The sequence below is a fragment of the Centruroides vittatus genome, unplaced genomic scaffold (genome assembly GCF_030686945.1).
Source record: "Centruroides vittatus isolate TY-2023 unplaced genomic scaffold, ASM3068694v2 contig_421, whole genome shotgun sequence".
NCBI lineage: Eukaryota > Metazoa > Arthropoda > Arachnida > Scorpiones > Buthidae > Centruroides > Centruroides vittatus.
In genome coordinates, this window is record NW_027122229.1 from 1 (window position 1) to 17,486 (window position 17,486).

A 17,486-nucleotide genomic window follows, 5' to 3' on the forward strand; every position below is an offset into this window, starting at 1 on the left:
ACATGAAAAGTTCTCGAAACTAGCCCTCACACATATTAAGGGATAAATGTAGATTTCTGGTTTATCTATCTGATGTTCAGATTTTCGTCAAACGTATCTGATAAATAATACACTAGCTGGAAATAGTAGATGTTTCTTTTCGGTGAAAGTAATTTGAAAGCAGTAATATAAGAACACATCGACTGTATAAATTTAAAATTATGTTACAGCGTCACATAAAGCAGGAATATTTTCAGTGCATATTTTGGCCACAGAAAACAAGAAAGCGTAACAAAATGGAAAGTTTGCTTTTTGCTATTCAAACATTCTAAGTATAAAGCAGATACTTGCTTAGCAAATAATTAGTCTAATTCACAAAACAACACCGTTACTTGTTGCTGAGATAACTTTATTGAGAGAAACTAACGTTTTCGTCCTACTCAATAGGCCATCCTCAGGCTTATCATTCAAAAAACGGAATATTAGCGTTCCATTAAAAGAATACATTTGTTTCAACAAATTCAACGCATTAGTAACGGAAAAAATAAAAAACAAAAATAAAAAGGAAGAACATGGTAATATAAATAAATATAAATATACAATAAAAATAAGAAGTAAAAAGTAAAAATAAAAATAAATCTACTGATAATACTTTTACAAACAGAGAAGCAAATTATTGTAAAACCTTTGAGCTCCCCAACGTTAGCAGGTACCGCTGAAAAAATTGAAATTTACAAAAGCAAGTTGGAAGACACATGCATAAATGCGAGGGACGCAGACAGCCTACCAACAGCTTGGAAATTTGTAGTCAAGAAAATGCATCACGATCTCGTAGGCTCCTCTTAGCTTATACTTACATTACTCCTAAATAATTTGCTACTCTGTTTGTAAAAGTTTTATCAGTAGATTCATTTTTATTTTTTACTTCTTATTTTTATTGTATATTTATATTTATATATATTACCATGTTCTTTCTTTTTATTTTTGTTTTTTTTATTTTTTCCGTTACTAATGCGTTGAATTTGTTGAAACAAATGTATTCTTTTAATGGAACGCTAATATTCCATTTTTTGAATGTTAAGCCTGAGGATGGCCTATTGAGTAGGACGAAAACGTTAGTTTCTATCAATAAATTTATCTCAGCAACAAGTAAAGGTGTTGTTTTGTGAATCATTCTAAGTATGTTACTTAAAACATGTACACGCACTATAAATGCATTTTCACATAAACTCCAACAATGTGTTCACTTTCTGTGTATGGCAGATGCAACTCCAAAGGCATCGTATACTTTCATTAACTATGCAATAAAAAGTAGAATTACGAGCTTTCGTTTAATATCATTCTTTTGGCCACTTATGTGTGGTTTCAATCTTGATCTGGTGTGTTTAAATGTGCAGTATCAACGCATTATTCATACGTTTGTCTTTGCCATCCTGAAACCATAAACATTGCTTCACAGAGAGTGCAATTTGCAGTTTTGTCGCTAATGAATCTACTCACTTAAACATTTACCATCCTTTGCTGATATGGCAACATTAAACTTACACAACTAATTCGTTTATCACGACGTTAATCCTATCTAAAATGAAAATTTTGTAAAATTGTAACTTTGGTAAATTTTTTTGATACAATTCTGTAATATAATTTTAGAAATGACTTTTTTATTTATAATGTTTTTCTACCTAAATTAGTGGCATTGAAGTTGTGAGATGACAGCACATCTTATGCTAATGTATTCTCGATATTGACATGTTGTCTAATTCTCGGTCACCAACAAAATAGTATCAAACTAAACGTTTGTTAATAAACATTTTTGATTGAGGTGATGAAAGAAAGAAAATAAACACGTAATGATCTTTTGAGATGAAGTAAAATCTGAAAGGATTGTCTATGGGAGACTGCTCCTATTTATGTATTAGACATGCGGACACATACAACACATAAATAGTGGTGGGATCTCGCAACTAATTACCACCGATTAGTAGTTTTTCCTATTGTGCACTAGTGAAAGATAAAAAAAAAGAAAACATTTTCTGTACTTACGTTTTGGCTATTTCAACAGCATAATTAACTCTGGCTAAATTCATTTGTATAAAACTGAATTTTGTGAAAAGTGCATCTTTCGAAACGAAGAACTTTTCCTTTCCCGATTTAGATATGCTCAATTCAATGTTATGTTTTGATGCTAGGAGGGCGTAAGTTCCTTTAACTACTTTTTCAACTTGTTCCGTGCACGTCTCGTCGTACTTGATAACATTTTCATAAAAGATTTCGATGACATCATTTCTAATAATTGTCGTCGGGATAAACTTCTACAAAAATATAAATAAAGTCTATTGATGTAAAGTAATAAAAAATACAAAAATGTTAAATGGAAAAACATACACTGTGTTTCAACATTTATACACAAAAGAGATTCATGACCACGTATGTAAAAAATGTACAAATGTTTTATATTACAATTATTTTGAAGATATAATCATTGCAATTTCGAATTAACTATATTTCGTAATTAGAGCAGCAATATGTTTTGCAGGTACTAAACTCGGAATACGAATTCAGTTATTGTCATATGTATTGTTATATGCTACAGTACAAATCAACGGATGAAGTGTTACATAAATTTTTATCAACTCTATTTGGTCTTAAAACTGTTGTGTCTGATAAAGATTGTGTCATAATCCCAAAAACACAATACCGATTTCTGTAATTCCGGATGTTAAAATTTCGAAAGATCATAATCCCGAAAGAATTAATTCAAGAAATATTATAATCCTGAAAGAAGAAATACGAAAATCAAAATTCCAAAACGAATAAAACCAGAACATCCATTGAAAAATTAGTGGTTTATATAGGAATCCACGCAAAATGGATTTCCACGTATCCTCCAAAAAACATAATTACTTAAAATGGAAAAATTTAGTACGAATGTTTACGTTATTATATATGAAATCATTAAAGAATTTCAAAAATTGCAACTCTTCGTGAAAAATGAATATGAACGTATTATCTGAGAGAAGCCACGCCTTAAAAGAAAAAAAAGCAGATATTCATCACAAAGGAAGACTTCAAAATATAGTTGATGAACGTGAAAGTAAACCAACTCATATACACCACCTCTATCCAATCTTGACTGCTGGACAGCCGAGGGTCAAGGTGGCCTACCCTTACGTGCGACCCGAAATCGAATCCAGATGAGTCGAAAAATGCCCAGGAATTATTTGGGTGTCTGACTGCTGACCGAATAAGTCGGCCCCGTCTTTCACTATCCAGCTGCCCCATTGTGGGCTTGGCCAAACTCATAACAAGATTACTTAAAAATGCGCTCTTAATGCCCACAGAGCGAAAAGACTTTTAAAAAATCTCTTCCCAACTGTCCAGAATCTTCCCATGTAATATGCATTTTCGGATGTTAATATTTTTATTACCTTCACACAATTTTAAATTTTCAGCAATGATTTTTATAACTAATTACATATACTGCATATGAATTTATTTACTCTGTATTAATGTAATGATAGTTGATATGTATGTATTATGCACTGTACATACATACTATTATTAAATATTTTATTGTGTAAAAAGAGTTATTAAGTGTTTTGCCACGTCGTGAAAAATGATCATGAACTTATTATCTGAGAGAAGCCATGCCCTAAAGGGAAAAAAGGCAGATATTCATCACAAAGGAAGACTTCAAAATATAGCTGATGATTCTGACAGTCAGCCAACTCATATACACTATCTCTGTCCAATCTTGACTACAGGGTCAAGGTCAAGATTGGACAAAGGTGCTTATACAGGGTGTTTCAAAACTATATGCCAGAACTGTAAAGGCAGGTAGAGGGGATCTAACTAAGCAGATTTCGTATAGGAATGTGAGTGCGGAAATGCCGCGAGAGGGTGCTGTTGAGTTCGGCAAATGAAAGCACTCCGCTGGCTTGGATCGTCATTCCCCCACACGGATTTTCAGCAACATGCATCGTTACGCCAATGCGGAGCTTGCCGACATGCATTTCATGTATGGGACTGCGCCAGGAAATGGAACGGCTGCTCAAAAGATGTACAAGAACATGGAGCAATTTTCCGGTAGGTATCTACCAGATCGCCGAACAATCAAGCGTCTTCATCGGGAGTTGTGCACGAGTGGATCGTTTTATGCTTCCAGTCGTGTTATTGGTACTGGAAGATATCGCATATTGCCTGCAGTGGAAAAAGCAGTATTACGCACAGTTGAGGATAGTCCTATGACAAGCTCGAGAGCTGTTGGATGTGCTGCTGGAAAAGTGCATGACATGCCTGACGTTTTTACTATAGTACGCCAATCCGTGCATTGCCACTGTGAATGTTGTATCGCTGTTGGTGGTCGCTCTTTCGAGCAGCTAATGTAAACTGCTTGATAAATAAATTGTTGCTGTCCTTTGTCCCTACTTGACTTTTCACTTACCTGTTTTTTCTACTGCCTTACGTGCTAGCACTTCAACGTTGCATTTCCGCACCCACATTCCTATAGTTTTGAAACACCTTGTATATTTCTCAAATCAATTTCGTTTAAAAATGTAAATAAATATCTTGAGAATTTATTATTATTTTTTCAAAATTGTATTTTCTAAATTTTAATCTTTCGGGATTGTGATTTTTCAAGATTTTGATTTTAACGTGTGTGGTGACATAATGCAGAAATTTCTCCATTTTTATCCCATTTACACTGCAGACAAGTATTTGATATTCGCTCAACTTAGTATAACCTTCGTTAGTCATAATTCTTTCCACATATATGCCAAAATATCTGATGTAATAAGAAGTGATATTCTATTATAAACTCTAACATATCTCACGTGCTAATAAACAAGAAGAATACCCGATTATGACAACCTTATTGTTTTACATAGGACCACTTGCAGTCTGTTTGACACGCAAATAATAATATTTAAATAAATAGTTCTGTTGCAAACTCTGCGGTATTATAACTTCATAATCTTAAGAAATACGTTTTTACTTCATATATTTTAATAATAAATACAGTATTAATAATATATTTATAATACAGTTTTAAAATATTTAATATGTTAAACGTATAAATGGAAATGTGTGAAATGCTTAATACATACTTTGAAAGGACATCGATCAAAATAACGACATTCATCGCTTAATACATAGAAAGTGATATTGTATCGTCCGTCTATCACAGATTGAGTCAATTCTTCAAAAGTTTGAGGAATGGATTCAGTTCCTGGATTAACAATATAAGATGGCAAAATGCCGACATATGCAGACGTCAGGACAAATGCAATAAGGATCCAGCAGCCGATTAAGATACGAAAGGTATTGTAAAAACAACGATTTATTCTTGCATCTAGAAAATAAAAGATTAACATGAAAGAGAAAAGTTTAGTATACTATAACTAGAAGAAAAACATTGTCTTATTTTACGTAATTATCAATCAATCATTAAATACTAATAATATATTTATCAGTGAAGAACAAGAGGAGCATGAAAATACTGGATTATTAGAGTGTATAAAGCAAAAATAAATAAATATATATATAAAACACACATTCAGTTGTGTGTTTTCTTTGAATATGAGTGAATACAATTGAATAAATATTCTACGTAACATAGAAAGTGCAAAATAATGACGCTTCTCAGTTTTGGCCATCTATCACGTACTTCTGGGTGACTTACCTAATGCTCAAGACTTTATTTAATCAATATCTTGTATTTTTTGTACTTTTAATATCATGTAACGTGCATTGTACATGTTTCGTGCATCTATTTTTTCCACATATCGCATCTAATCGAATCGGCATTCTTTGTCTGGATTTTCTAACTTAATCATATGATAAACAAGTGTTTTTCAAATTAGGTACTGTACATGTACTTAACTTTGAATTTGATTAAAGAACTCGCTTTCCTAAATTACTATATTTAAGTCTTTTGCAAAGAATGCGTTATGGAATGATAAATTCTTGCTTACTTAATAGTAATTTAAACGATTATTATGTAATGTTTTACTCGTGTTCGGCACTTTACCTCTATTGACACCAGGTTTACCATTTCTTGTATTCATTAGACAAGAAAAAGTTTGCTCATAAGAAAATATGTCAGAAAAAATATTCAATAGGCATCTTTCCGATATGATTGGAATGAGAACCCAAACGATATTTGAGTGATGCCTGCTTCTATTGTTTGTTTTGCTAGTTATGGCAACGCAACACGTGGGCGATGACATCCTGGTGGTCCGTAAAGAATAACTGCTCACTATTTTCGCGTTAAAGAATAGGAGAAATTCATAAATGCTGTACGTGGCCAGTTTCTCCTTGCGAGGAACCACTGGTGGGGCGCCTATTCTTCTACTTTAGACTAAAGTTAATAGGAGGATATCTGACTTTGACCTCCAGATAAGTCTACTTTCACAAGAAACAAAAAATATCACCTAAAAATAATCGAATTTCGGAACCTTTTGCGAGAATACACGTGAAGGTGGGACATTCTAGTCGTTGGATTGGTAAAACCCACTCACTGGGTCACTGGATCGCGTAATAAAAGGGTCTTAATTTATCAAGTGGAGAGTCCAGTAGGAAAGTCGATAGGGGTCCGTTCTCCAGAAAGACAAGTCGCCAGGTTAACTAATATAAAAACAGTTTAATAAAACAATAAAGCAAATACACACGCTAATTGCGGTTACAATTATAGAAATATTATAAGCATTAGGAGCGGATAGAAGTAGTATAAGCATAGTTCTCCAAAGGAGGATCCATTGTAGAACTATGTGACGAGACGACACCTTATGTTTGTTTCACGAGTATGTCGAACCTGTATGGCGCTTAGATGAAATCCACTAGTGTCCGCCAACTATGGCGACTACAGCTTATTCCCGACTTCGTTTGATCTGGAGCAGTTGCTTCTTAGGAACAAACGCCCCGATTTGCAGGAGCTTTGTTCTTATATTAGTCTTTTTCCCAGGAAAACCCATCAGGTGATCGAATGTTCTTGGAAACGAAGATTGATTTTGCAGGTGTTGGGTGACATAGGTGAGTTGTCGATGACGTATAAATGTCGTTATATAGAGCTGCTATTGGGCTCGAGACTTGTTGAGACTTCTATTTACTTGTTGGATGGTCGACTTCCTACACCTTTAACAATAGATTGTTTAACTTGACATTCGATTGTTTTAATCTTCGAACAGTTTTTGATAGTAAGAGGGATATTCAATCCATTTTCTGTGCGATAATTTGTTAAAGATCGCGATGGAGAAATAAACTTAAAAATTCCTTTAATTAGCGCAAAATTGGGCCTACGATCTTCACGCATTCCTGTAAACGTAAATGGCGCAAAAACGTTTATAAAGCGATTATAAACAGAAACTCGTTTTTAACAAAGAAATTATAAAAACTATTTTTCGAAACTAATGATAATTAAATTGTTAAGCAGAGCAGAATAATTATTAAAGTGATTAGTGACTCGATTTACTGACTGCAATTTCAATAAAAAATCTCTATTCGTCTCACCCGGCTCTGCCCCTTATACATGTATTTAGAAACCTTGCATATTTATAAACAATTGTTTTATCCTATGTTTGCTAGAAAAAGGATATTTATGGCCCAGAAATAAAATATTTTATAGGGCAAAGAAAATATAGGCGCGACAATGATTTTCAATATCTGAATTTGAAGAAAATGAAGTAATATTGTATATCATTGCTCATATAAAATCTTTGCCCTAATATGTAATATATTTTTATTTTTTTCAGAAATTCAGTCTAAGAAAATACACATAGTGTAAGGTACAACGATACCAACCTTGTCGAAGAAAGTTTCTCAATAATATCCAAAATAAGGTAGAAAATTCAAGCTTTCCATTGTTGCAATACTCAGTTTCTTTTTTAATTACAATATACAACGTTGACAGAAGGATAACGAATGAAAAAGAAATAAATATCCAAACCTGAAATGTAACATTTAATAATTATTTTGTATTTTTTCAAAATTATACATTTTTTATAATACAGTCAAACCTTCAATAACGGACACCTTAAACAGAAGTCATTTTATGTAAAGAAGAACGCTTCTGAATAGATAACCGCCAAATGAAAGGTACTTCCGAACAACAATAAGTTTGTATTTACGCCTATGTGGCCGTTCTCGAGAGGTTTCACAGTTTATTATTTTATAAAGTTTTGTAATTATTACAACCAGCGAAAGAATTAATTTTAGATAATACAAAAGATAATAAATTTTTTAATATTACCATTTTGTCAAAGGGTTTTATCAAAGAAACTGCTTTGCTTAATGGTTTTGCAGCACTTATTGTAAATGTAGTTGAAGTGTCTATTATGGAAGAAGAATATGACATATAACTTTTTCTTATAGGACCACCGATGATGGCGATTTCTGACTATTGAATAAATTAAATTTATTATAATATTTTTTGAAGAAGTATAATTGCTGAATATATTACCTTTTCTAACCAAGGTGTCTTTTTAAACCTTAAACAAAAAAAGTAAATTTTATTTAACGTACTTAGCATGATTTAGTTATACCGTAAAGAAAACATACGTAATATAAAGAGACTCGTGTAATAGCTTGATGTATTCTTTAACAAATGTCTTCTCTCTGAAAATGTCTTCCTGAAAAATAAATTATGATTAATTCGAAATAATTTTTGTGTAAATTTATGTTTTTAATTTTATTATAAGTGTATCGACAAAGGAAACAACTTATAGGCTAACTATTTGTAGAAATTTATGAATTCAAAGTGACAAGACGGAAGTGCAGATGTTTATTTTTTGTCTCTAATAGCAAATTTCTTTTATTTTAACGTACAAATCCAATAAGTTATTTGAAATATATGACAGTATCATATATTTCGAATAACTGAGTTTATCACACCGAGTGACCAATCTAGCACATTTTAAATTCTATAAATCGTGTACAGTAGAGAAAAAAAATTTTTGACACGTGTTAGATTGTCACTAGGTATGATAATTCCTTACGTGAATACTATAATATAACAAATATCAAAACAAAAATTATATGAAGAGTTTAGATATTTTAGCTTACCATTGTTACGTTTATCGCGATACTGGAATGTATGAAATGAAAAAATATCATTTTGTACATTCCAGTATCGCTAGGAAGAGGGGGATGTTTCAAATGGATGTTTAAGTTAGTTTGACCAACAGTAGTAGTTTTAAACGAATAATATTTAATAATGGTCTACTATTAATATGTGAAATGTGATCCGTGTTGGATAGGTTTCGCATGTGTTCGAAGTTGCTAAGCTTATCGTCCGAAAGTCTTCATATAAAATTTGTTTAACTGATAAAATCTTGTAAAAATGCGAAAATCGCTTTTATGTAAATTCGTAAATAAACTGATGAAAGCAGTTGAAAAAGTAAAGCTCAGCGAAAACATTTTAATAAAGCAAACTTTTGAAAGTTGTGGAATTATAACACTGGAAGCAGATTTAATAGAAAGAATCAACGTGTAAATAAAGTGCAAATTACAGAAACTACAACTACAAGAAATTTTAAATGAAGCAATGTCGCCATGATAATAAACAGGAAAAATAAACATCAAAACAAAAAAAAACCTCGAGCTCTTCTTTGTGCCTTTGTGCTAATTATGAAAGAATCTTTATTAAAAGTTATCGTTAAATAAAGCACATTAATTTCATATTGAATACTGAATACAGGCTGGGTTTACAAAATCTAATACGAATATTGACTAGATGAATCTAGTGAAAAGCTAATCAACATATAACACATCGGAATCTATTCAGTTATAGAGTAAATGGGTTTGGCAACATCTTTATTGTTCACACATACAAACACAAACAAGAATAGCCAGCTTATAATGGAATTTCTATCTTTGGTTTTTCAGAATTTCTGATATCTGTATCTTTGGCCGCTTCATTTGAATTTTCCTTTGATCTTGGGTTTTGACCATAATTCTGATAATTTTTGCCGAAGTTGCAAAATTATCTTTTAAAATAGGCTTTCTAGTATTATTATTTATCCAATGTCTTGTGCACAGACTCTCACACATCAAGTTTATGCCAAAGGAGTGACATAACAGAACTTATAAAACATCTTATTATTCCAATGATTTTCAAACAATTAACGCATTTCTGATGGCAATACGCAATATTTTTACTCTTACATAACTTTAGCCCAAAATTCCAAATTTATCTTCATTTTTTACAGAAGTAAACTATTAAATATTTTATTTTGTTTGAAACTTACCAAATATAGAGAATACAGATTAAATCAATCTGATTCAATGAAATTTAGGCAATAAATAACAAGAAGTTGTAAAACATTGACAACATACAAAATTTTACAATACCGATAAATATATACATTATGCACTGAAATTAATTTCACTTTCAACATAATCTCAAACACTATTGAAACTGTTATTTTTTCAGGGCTGTTATAGTTATAAGAAGTTATGAAATGCATACACATTTTTTTTCAACGTCTAACGATACAACAACAGTAAACAAACAAGAAAACAATTATGTCCAGATAGCGAATGTTGTACAAGAGCTATTCTAGTGCTCTGAATAATCCAAAATCTAATTTGAACAAGCGCCGCAGGAATTATTTATCAGCCACTTATCCCGATTACATTAGACCTGCCACTCAGTACTTATCCGCTCTCATTATGAGCTGGACAACCCCAAAACAGGCAAAAGAAACAACGGTTTTTTCAGTATTTGCAGGTCAAGGAGGGAGCCGAACATTAAAGAAAATGAAGTAAAATGCGCAAATTATTTTAAATTCAAATTGTCTATACAAGCCAAAAACTGACAGAACGTACGAGTAGAGAAGAGCTGAAAATTTCGTGTGGTAACTGAGTAGGTAACAAAGCCGAAATTTGATGTGATGTAAAAGTATCAAAATGTCAGATATTTAAGTCACTGAATTTGCGTAATAGGTTTTAGAAATGACAACTTAAAATGTAAACGTAAAGTAACTTAAGATGTAACGTCGAATTACGAACATGAAAACAAATTTGCTTTATACTTGAAGTAATAGAAAGGTATACGAAAATAATTCTGAATTGTTTAGAAAATAAATTGAATGAATGTTTAGGCTTACTCATACTTACTACTTCTACACCAAATGTCATCTGCTGTGGTTTTAATCTTTCATATTCAGTTATTTCTGTCCTATTGTACACTTTACAAGAAGTGATTTCATAATTGCTGCACTGAAATATACAATAATTATAACAATGTAAGTATATAAGTAAACATTACGTCAATTATTGTTACTGTATCATTTTCATTAAAATACGTTAATAATATATTAATTTAGATTAAAGGAAGTTTGGCAGATTTATTGTCAAATCTGGAGAATTGACAAACTCCGGGATAATTTCTGAGTAGGTTTGTCTTCGATATGTAAGGTCTTGCTCATCACTCTTCTTCCTCTATTGATGCGTTATCAAACACATGACAAAGCCTATAAAAAGGCGCTTTTAATGCTCATAGGATAACAGGGTTAATGTTACCTATGGTAGCGAACATGGCGGCTCGTCTCTGAAACAGTGGGGGTGCACGTTCTAACCTAACCTATTCTAATAAATTATCATAATTATTGGCAACCAAATTATTACAATAGGAGTAATTTATTAGAATAAGTTAGGTAAGGTTAGAACGTGCGTCCCCACTGTTTCAGAGACGAGACGCTATGTTCGCTACCATAGGTCACATTACCCGATAACAGTAAGTTCTCAAAACACATATACGCTTAATACTACAAGAATCGAATCAGAAACAGAACAAGCAGACAGTATCCAGAATGGCTTGGCTTACCTGTGTAAAATAAAACAATAGGAACTGCAAAAAATGGCCTTCATTTCTTGGAACTGCAATACGTTCCCTATAAGCTTTCAAAGGTACAATTCTCATGCATTTAATTTCTGACACTTTTAAGAGAAGTGAATCATTTTGTACAAAGCAATATAATTTATGTATAAAGTAGAAACATTGGATAAACTGATGATAAAGTTCGTACATAAAATGAACTGTCACTATATTGTCTAAAACCAAAAGTTTGTTGTTTACACAGTACCATACTTACACAAAAATTTAATTAATTTTACAAAATGGTACAAGAAACAGAGGATGAAAGTAAAAAAGATGGTCGAGTAAACACATCAAAATTTAAAACTGTATGAGACTACCTAATGGGCCAGAATGAAAGCCAAATAAAGAAAATCATTTTCCTATTTGTAAGAGAAGTAATAGTAGTTTTTAATTACATTTTTAACAAAATAAGAGTGATATATGTTTTTGCAAATATGTTTAATACATGTTAATGCAAATATATTTAAATCTCTTAGTGCTTTGTTTAGTACAACAGCTTAATATATCTGCGATTTGTCAAAAGGGCTATCGTGAAGTAGGACTATCTACAAGAAACAGTCCTTACTTAGGTATTATGTGTGTGAAAAGAACCTCATAAACACTATGTGGCTAGCAGGAAACTAAGGTGAGTACCCATGACCAGTGTTAAATGGTAACTAGTCAGTAAACTTCAACTGATTGGCAAATGGAAATAATAACAGTTCAACAACTCATGTTTGAAATATTTAAAAGTCAATTAATATTTTAACAAACTGTAAAATTCTGAAAAGTATACAGAAGATATTAAGTATAAATGCTTTAAACAGTTTAGGAAAATTAATAATAATAATGTAAAAGCTATTAATAATATTGATTACTTACAATATTAACAGTGTTTTTTTCTACTTTTATAAAAGATGAGTTTTCAACAACTTCAGTAAATGCAAAATGACGATCCCCAGAATCATAGAACAAAGTCACTTCATTTCGATAAATAATACGCTCTTTCACCACATGCACAATATATTCTTTCTGAATGAATTCCCTTGGAATTGTTTCTGAAAATTACACATATATTTATTTTATAAGAATTTTCCATTAAGTGATTTACGCTATATATCATAAATAAAAGATAATTGAAATTAGTGTGAAAAATTAATAGTTGATATAAACATTCTGCACATAAGTTGCAAAAACATAATCTGTATTATTGTACTTAAAATACGTTAAATTTAAAGCAGAAATAAAAAATTTCTCTACCAGAAAACTCCAATTCTAACGTGTGGAAAATGAAACATGAAAATAACACTGATTGAAATGCTTGTTTTCATTCTACAGCTTTACTTTAAAATGCAGAAAATATACTTCTATTAAAATTATTCTCATATTTTTAAACACAACTTCTTCATCTAAGATTCGTTTTAGTACAGGACAGTAGTTCCCAAAGTCGGCCCTTCCGCCCCCTGTAGGCCGTGAGACAATGAAAGGAAGCGAAATGAAGTGATTGGTCGGCAGGGGCGCTAGAGATCGGTACTCACTGTGACCATAGGCGAGGGTTAAAGTCAAGAAAATGGGTTACAGAACGATTTGGTACGGTAAAAAGCTTCAGTATATGTTTAAAGGAACCAAGGGGGCAGTTGCATGGATAAGTTTTGGAAACACTGGGTTAAGATCATGCAGTTGATTTTATGTTCCAGTTCATCTTTTCTTTGCTCTTTTTTTCTGCTAATCACTATTTTCACTAAATTCTTTATACTAGGACCTCCTTAATCATATCACTAATCCAGTTTTTTAATTTCAATTTCCAATTTTTTATTACTAATCCAGTAATTTCTTTTAATTCTCTATTTTAATCGTACTCTTCAGAACATCATCATTAGTCGCCTGATCTAACTTTTTAACACGATTTATAGGTCTGTTCTTTTGAATATTCACATTTCCAATGTAAAAGACAATAAATGTTTTCTATAATATACAATAGTATAGTATATATTACGTGACACATATTGATTTTTCTAATCTATTAACGTATACTTTGAATGTCTATGTAGTTTTAAAATATTTTATAAAAGTACATATGAATGGTGTCTATAGCACTATGTATTTATGGACAGGAATTTATAAGTGCAAATTTTTATTTACACTGTTTACTGGAAAAACTATAAGAAAAGATGAATTGGCTTGGCTGACTGACTGACAGGTTAAAACTCTTTTATAAGTAGAATTACCAGCGGCTCCTTCCCCTCCTAGAGTGAGTAAGTTTCTAATATAGACAAAGTTATATTTTGTCTATCACAAACTAAGAATTAAGTCGAAGCTTTATCAAGTAAATAATATTGATTTTAAGACATCTACGATAATTAGTTATTGCTAAAATAATAAAAAAATAATGTTAAATATTCAGCAACGACTTGCTTAACTTCCCAAAAAAATTGAATACTGAGTGTCGTTCCTGCTGTTATGATAGTTTACTAACAACACGTTTTATATCTTTAATTATTCTAAAATGCAAAAAGAGTAAATTTTAGGAAGGAATGGGTTTTATAATAAATTGTAAATGCTATTAATGAGTAAAATTGTCATAAGTCCTAGCGTACTCGAGATATGCATATAACTGACTCTCTTATATCTCCTCACCGTGTTTCCCTTTAACAACCGAAATTTAACAGCATGAAAAACTTAAATTCACAACCCATCCTGCAAAATTTCAGAAGTTCTTGACAAAAAACGCAGAAGGTATTTAAGTCTGAAAGAAAGTGAACAAAATCATCCCTCCCACACACGCTAACATTCATAAATACAGAAAAATCCCTAGAATTTATTTAGCTTGCTCGACGTATTAAGAGTCCCTGTGTCAAAAAATGTAAAAATTTTAAGTGGGTCAAATATTGTCCGTACGCCATTCTTTTCCCCTGTTATTTATATCAGAGCTAGAAAAGTAAAATTTTATGTGTTCTTGCTATATCAATATTCTAACTGTATATCATGGCAACGAATTCAAGAACATCCGATTGTTCAATTTTCTCATCTTGAGTTATGTAAGTTGACAAACTTTAGAATTGACCCATGAAAAGTTTAAAACAAACTCAATTTTCTATCGCAGATGGGAGAGCAACATAACTACATTTTTGATGCTTGCCCTGTAATATGTAGGCCTATAATTAAAAAATTATAATAAAAGTATTACTTCATTTATTCATACTTTTTATCAAACGGAATAATATTCATTTTCAATTTTATTCTGTTGAATAACTGCAACAATTGAAAAACAGATAGCGACTGTCAACTACTACTAAATGTCATATTTGACTTTGTAATAGAAACTTCTAAATGTCCTAACACATAGCAATACAGACTGAGAACGATTTATACACTCTTCAAACATTGTATGTATTTGTCTGTATAGTTTTACATTTGTTGATAAATATACATGAATACTACAGTACGTATAACATGTAGTATACTGTACTATTTGTGTAACATGCAAATTTAAGAATGTATATACAGTATAGTGTTTACTAAGGTATCTCGTATATATAATAATGTAGTTATCAAAGGGTTATACTATGCCATAATCCTGTCAATCCATGTTAATCATGGATCAAGAGAAGTATACCATACTGATTGAGGTGTGCGCACACTTTTCTGATTGTTCCGTGTTCAATGATCAACTCTAAGCAAGCATCTCCAACAATATTTTATGAGTGGTGTATGCAGTGTATTTACATTATTGTGAAAACACGGACTTTACCAAAAATCATTCTTCGATTTCATCACATTTTGGCAACCAACGTTGTTGACTATCTTTTACTACTTGAGAACTTTTCAGTTTGCTCGTTCTCGGTGGCATCTTTCGTAATCTATTGACCTCCCGGCCGTACGCTACCGTTTTAATATCAGAAGTGATGGCCAAATGGGTCCGTCGCCACCCATTCCTCCTCGACTCACTAAGTCGTTGCCCGTTCCTCAACCAACATATAACTCTATGCCTTCGAAACGAATATACGATTGACTCTGACCCGAACATTACCCTGAATTTTTCTAATGTGCCAATCTCCTTGTTTATTTAACTGCTCTAATGCAGACCGAACCCTCTTCTGCATTTGGTCTACAAACGGATCCTTCAAACAACAGGTATTTATCTTCATGCGAATGACAGGTGACTCTTTCTCTCGTGACTACTTACGATATGAGTCAGTTAAATTGATATATTACGGAGTTTGTATCATGTACTCTTTTTCCCTGAAATTAAACTGTTGTTACTTGTTAACCTGGCATCCGAGTGATTCACTTTTGATCCGCTTTTCCTTTGACCCCAACGCGACTCTCTGTCTCTCAGATCTCCTCCATCACGAATACGACTACCTGTGCACGCGACTGCTTGCATGACCTTACAACAAGAACACTGAGATTAAACAAAAACAGCCTTAGTTGCTGTGCAATGTTTTCTATCCTGACGTAGACATTGCCGAGGTGATATCGACCCATCGGTCAAGTGGTGCAGAAGCCTAGGGTGAGCTTCTCTCATTATCACAATCTGTTGAATTTTGTCTCTTAGCATCAAGATGACTCATTGTGTTCGAAAACACGGTAGGTAAAGAATGGTGTTCTCTTAAATTGATGCCCTTATTGCAAAAAACAGCAAAAAAGATATCCCTTTAAAATTATGATTTTAATAACAATATTTACTTCTATGTACTCAGAAAAACGTAAAAATATACTTACTGTCACAGGAATACTGATAATGTTCAAAATTACTGCAAGTAATCAGTATAAAACTTAGTTCCAAAGTAAGAATCATATTGACTATTTTTCTGTATAAAAAGTTAAAAAAAAAGACATTAATAATTTTCTATTATTTTTTAAAATGTAAAAAATGCTCTGTTGAACATTCTTAAAAGATTTTATACCATAATAGGTATGAAAAATTTATATATACATACGTCTACGAAATCTATGTATTTTATTCAATATATATATGTATTCACTACACAAATCTTTTAGTCCCGCAACTTTGAGTTCACACTACTTGATTGTTGCATGTTCGCGCAAACCAACGGGATGGCCACATGGAGAATGAAGCATTTTTCTCACGAGTCTAACACCTAATGGGCCAGTTTCTGAAAGAAAATTCCTCTGGGACGTACCTCCTAACCAATTATTGGGACTAAATTTATGTCAAATTATCGGACATTTTGTACTTTCGCAAGGTTTGAGCCTACCAGTCGCCAAGTAATAAAACCGTTATACACTGCTTGTCGGTTAGCTCCTCGCCAACGGGGCTAGGCACTTGGAGTTTTCCGGGTTTTTTCACGTTAAATAGGGGCCAGTTTCCCATAAAGAACCTTCCGAGAGGCATTCTCCGGAAAACCGCCCTAATGTGGCGTTGTCGTGCACGAATATATCCAAAACCACTCTCATGCTTTAGTAACTGACATGCCATGTAAAAGTTTTTCATATTGCTACATATTTTGTCTGGGCACATTGCTGCAGTATGCAGTTTATTCAGTCGGAACCTAATACATTGTATGACTGCACTATAAACATTTATTGGCGATACCTATATGAAATTACTGAACACGTTGCAGCACAAAAATGGGTATTAAAAATGATTTTGTGCGTATACTTATTTTTCAAATATGTAGAATGC

At 32.2% G+C, this 17,486-nt stretch overlaps 1 protein-coding gene across 1 annotated transcript; it reads right to left on the bottom strand.

Moving 5' to 3' along the window:
- Window positions 1-2,022: 2,022 nt before the first annotated feature.
- On the bottom strand, window positions 2,023-15,984 carry LOC136976745 (uncharacterized; the record flags this gene model as incomplete). Its single annotated transcript, XM_067272102.1, has 9 exons — window positions 15,867-15,984; window positions 12,719-12,894; window positions 11,095-11,196; window positions 8,536-8,606; window positions 8,438-8,465; window positions 8,228-8,374; window positions 7,780-7,924; window positions 5,088-5,332; window positions 2,023-2,291 (listed from the first exon to the last, which is right to left on the bottom strand). Coding segments are annotated over exons 1-9 (1,301 nt in total), but the record flags the coding sequence as incomplete, so codon positions are not given.
- Between the last annotated feature and the right edge of the window lie 1,502 nt (window positions 15,985-17,486).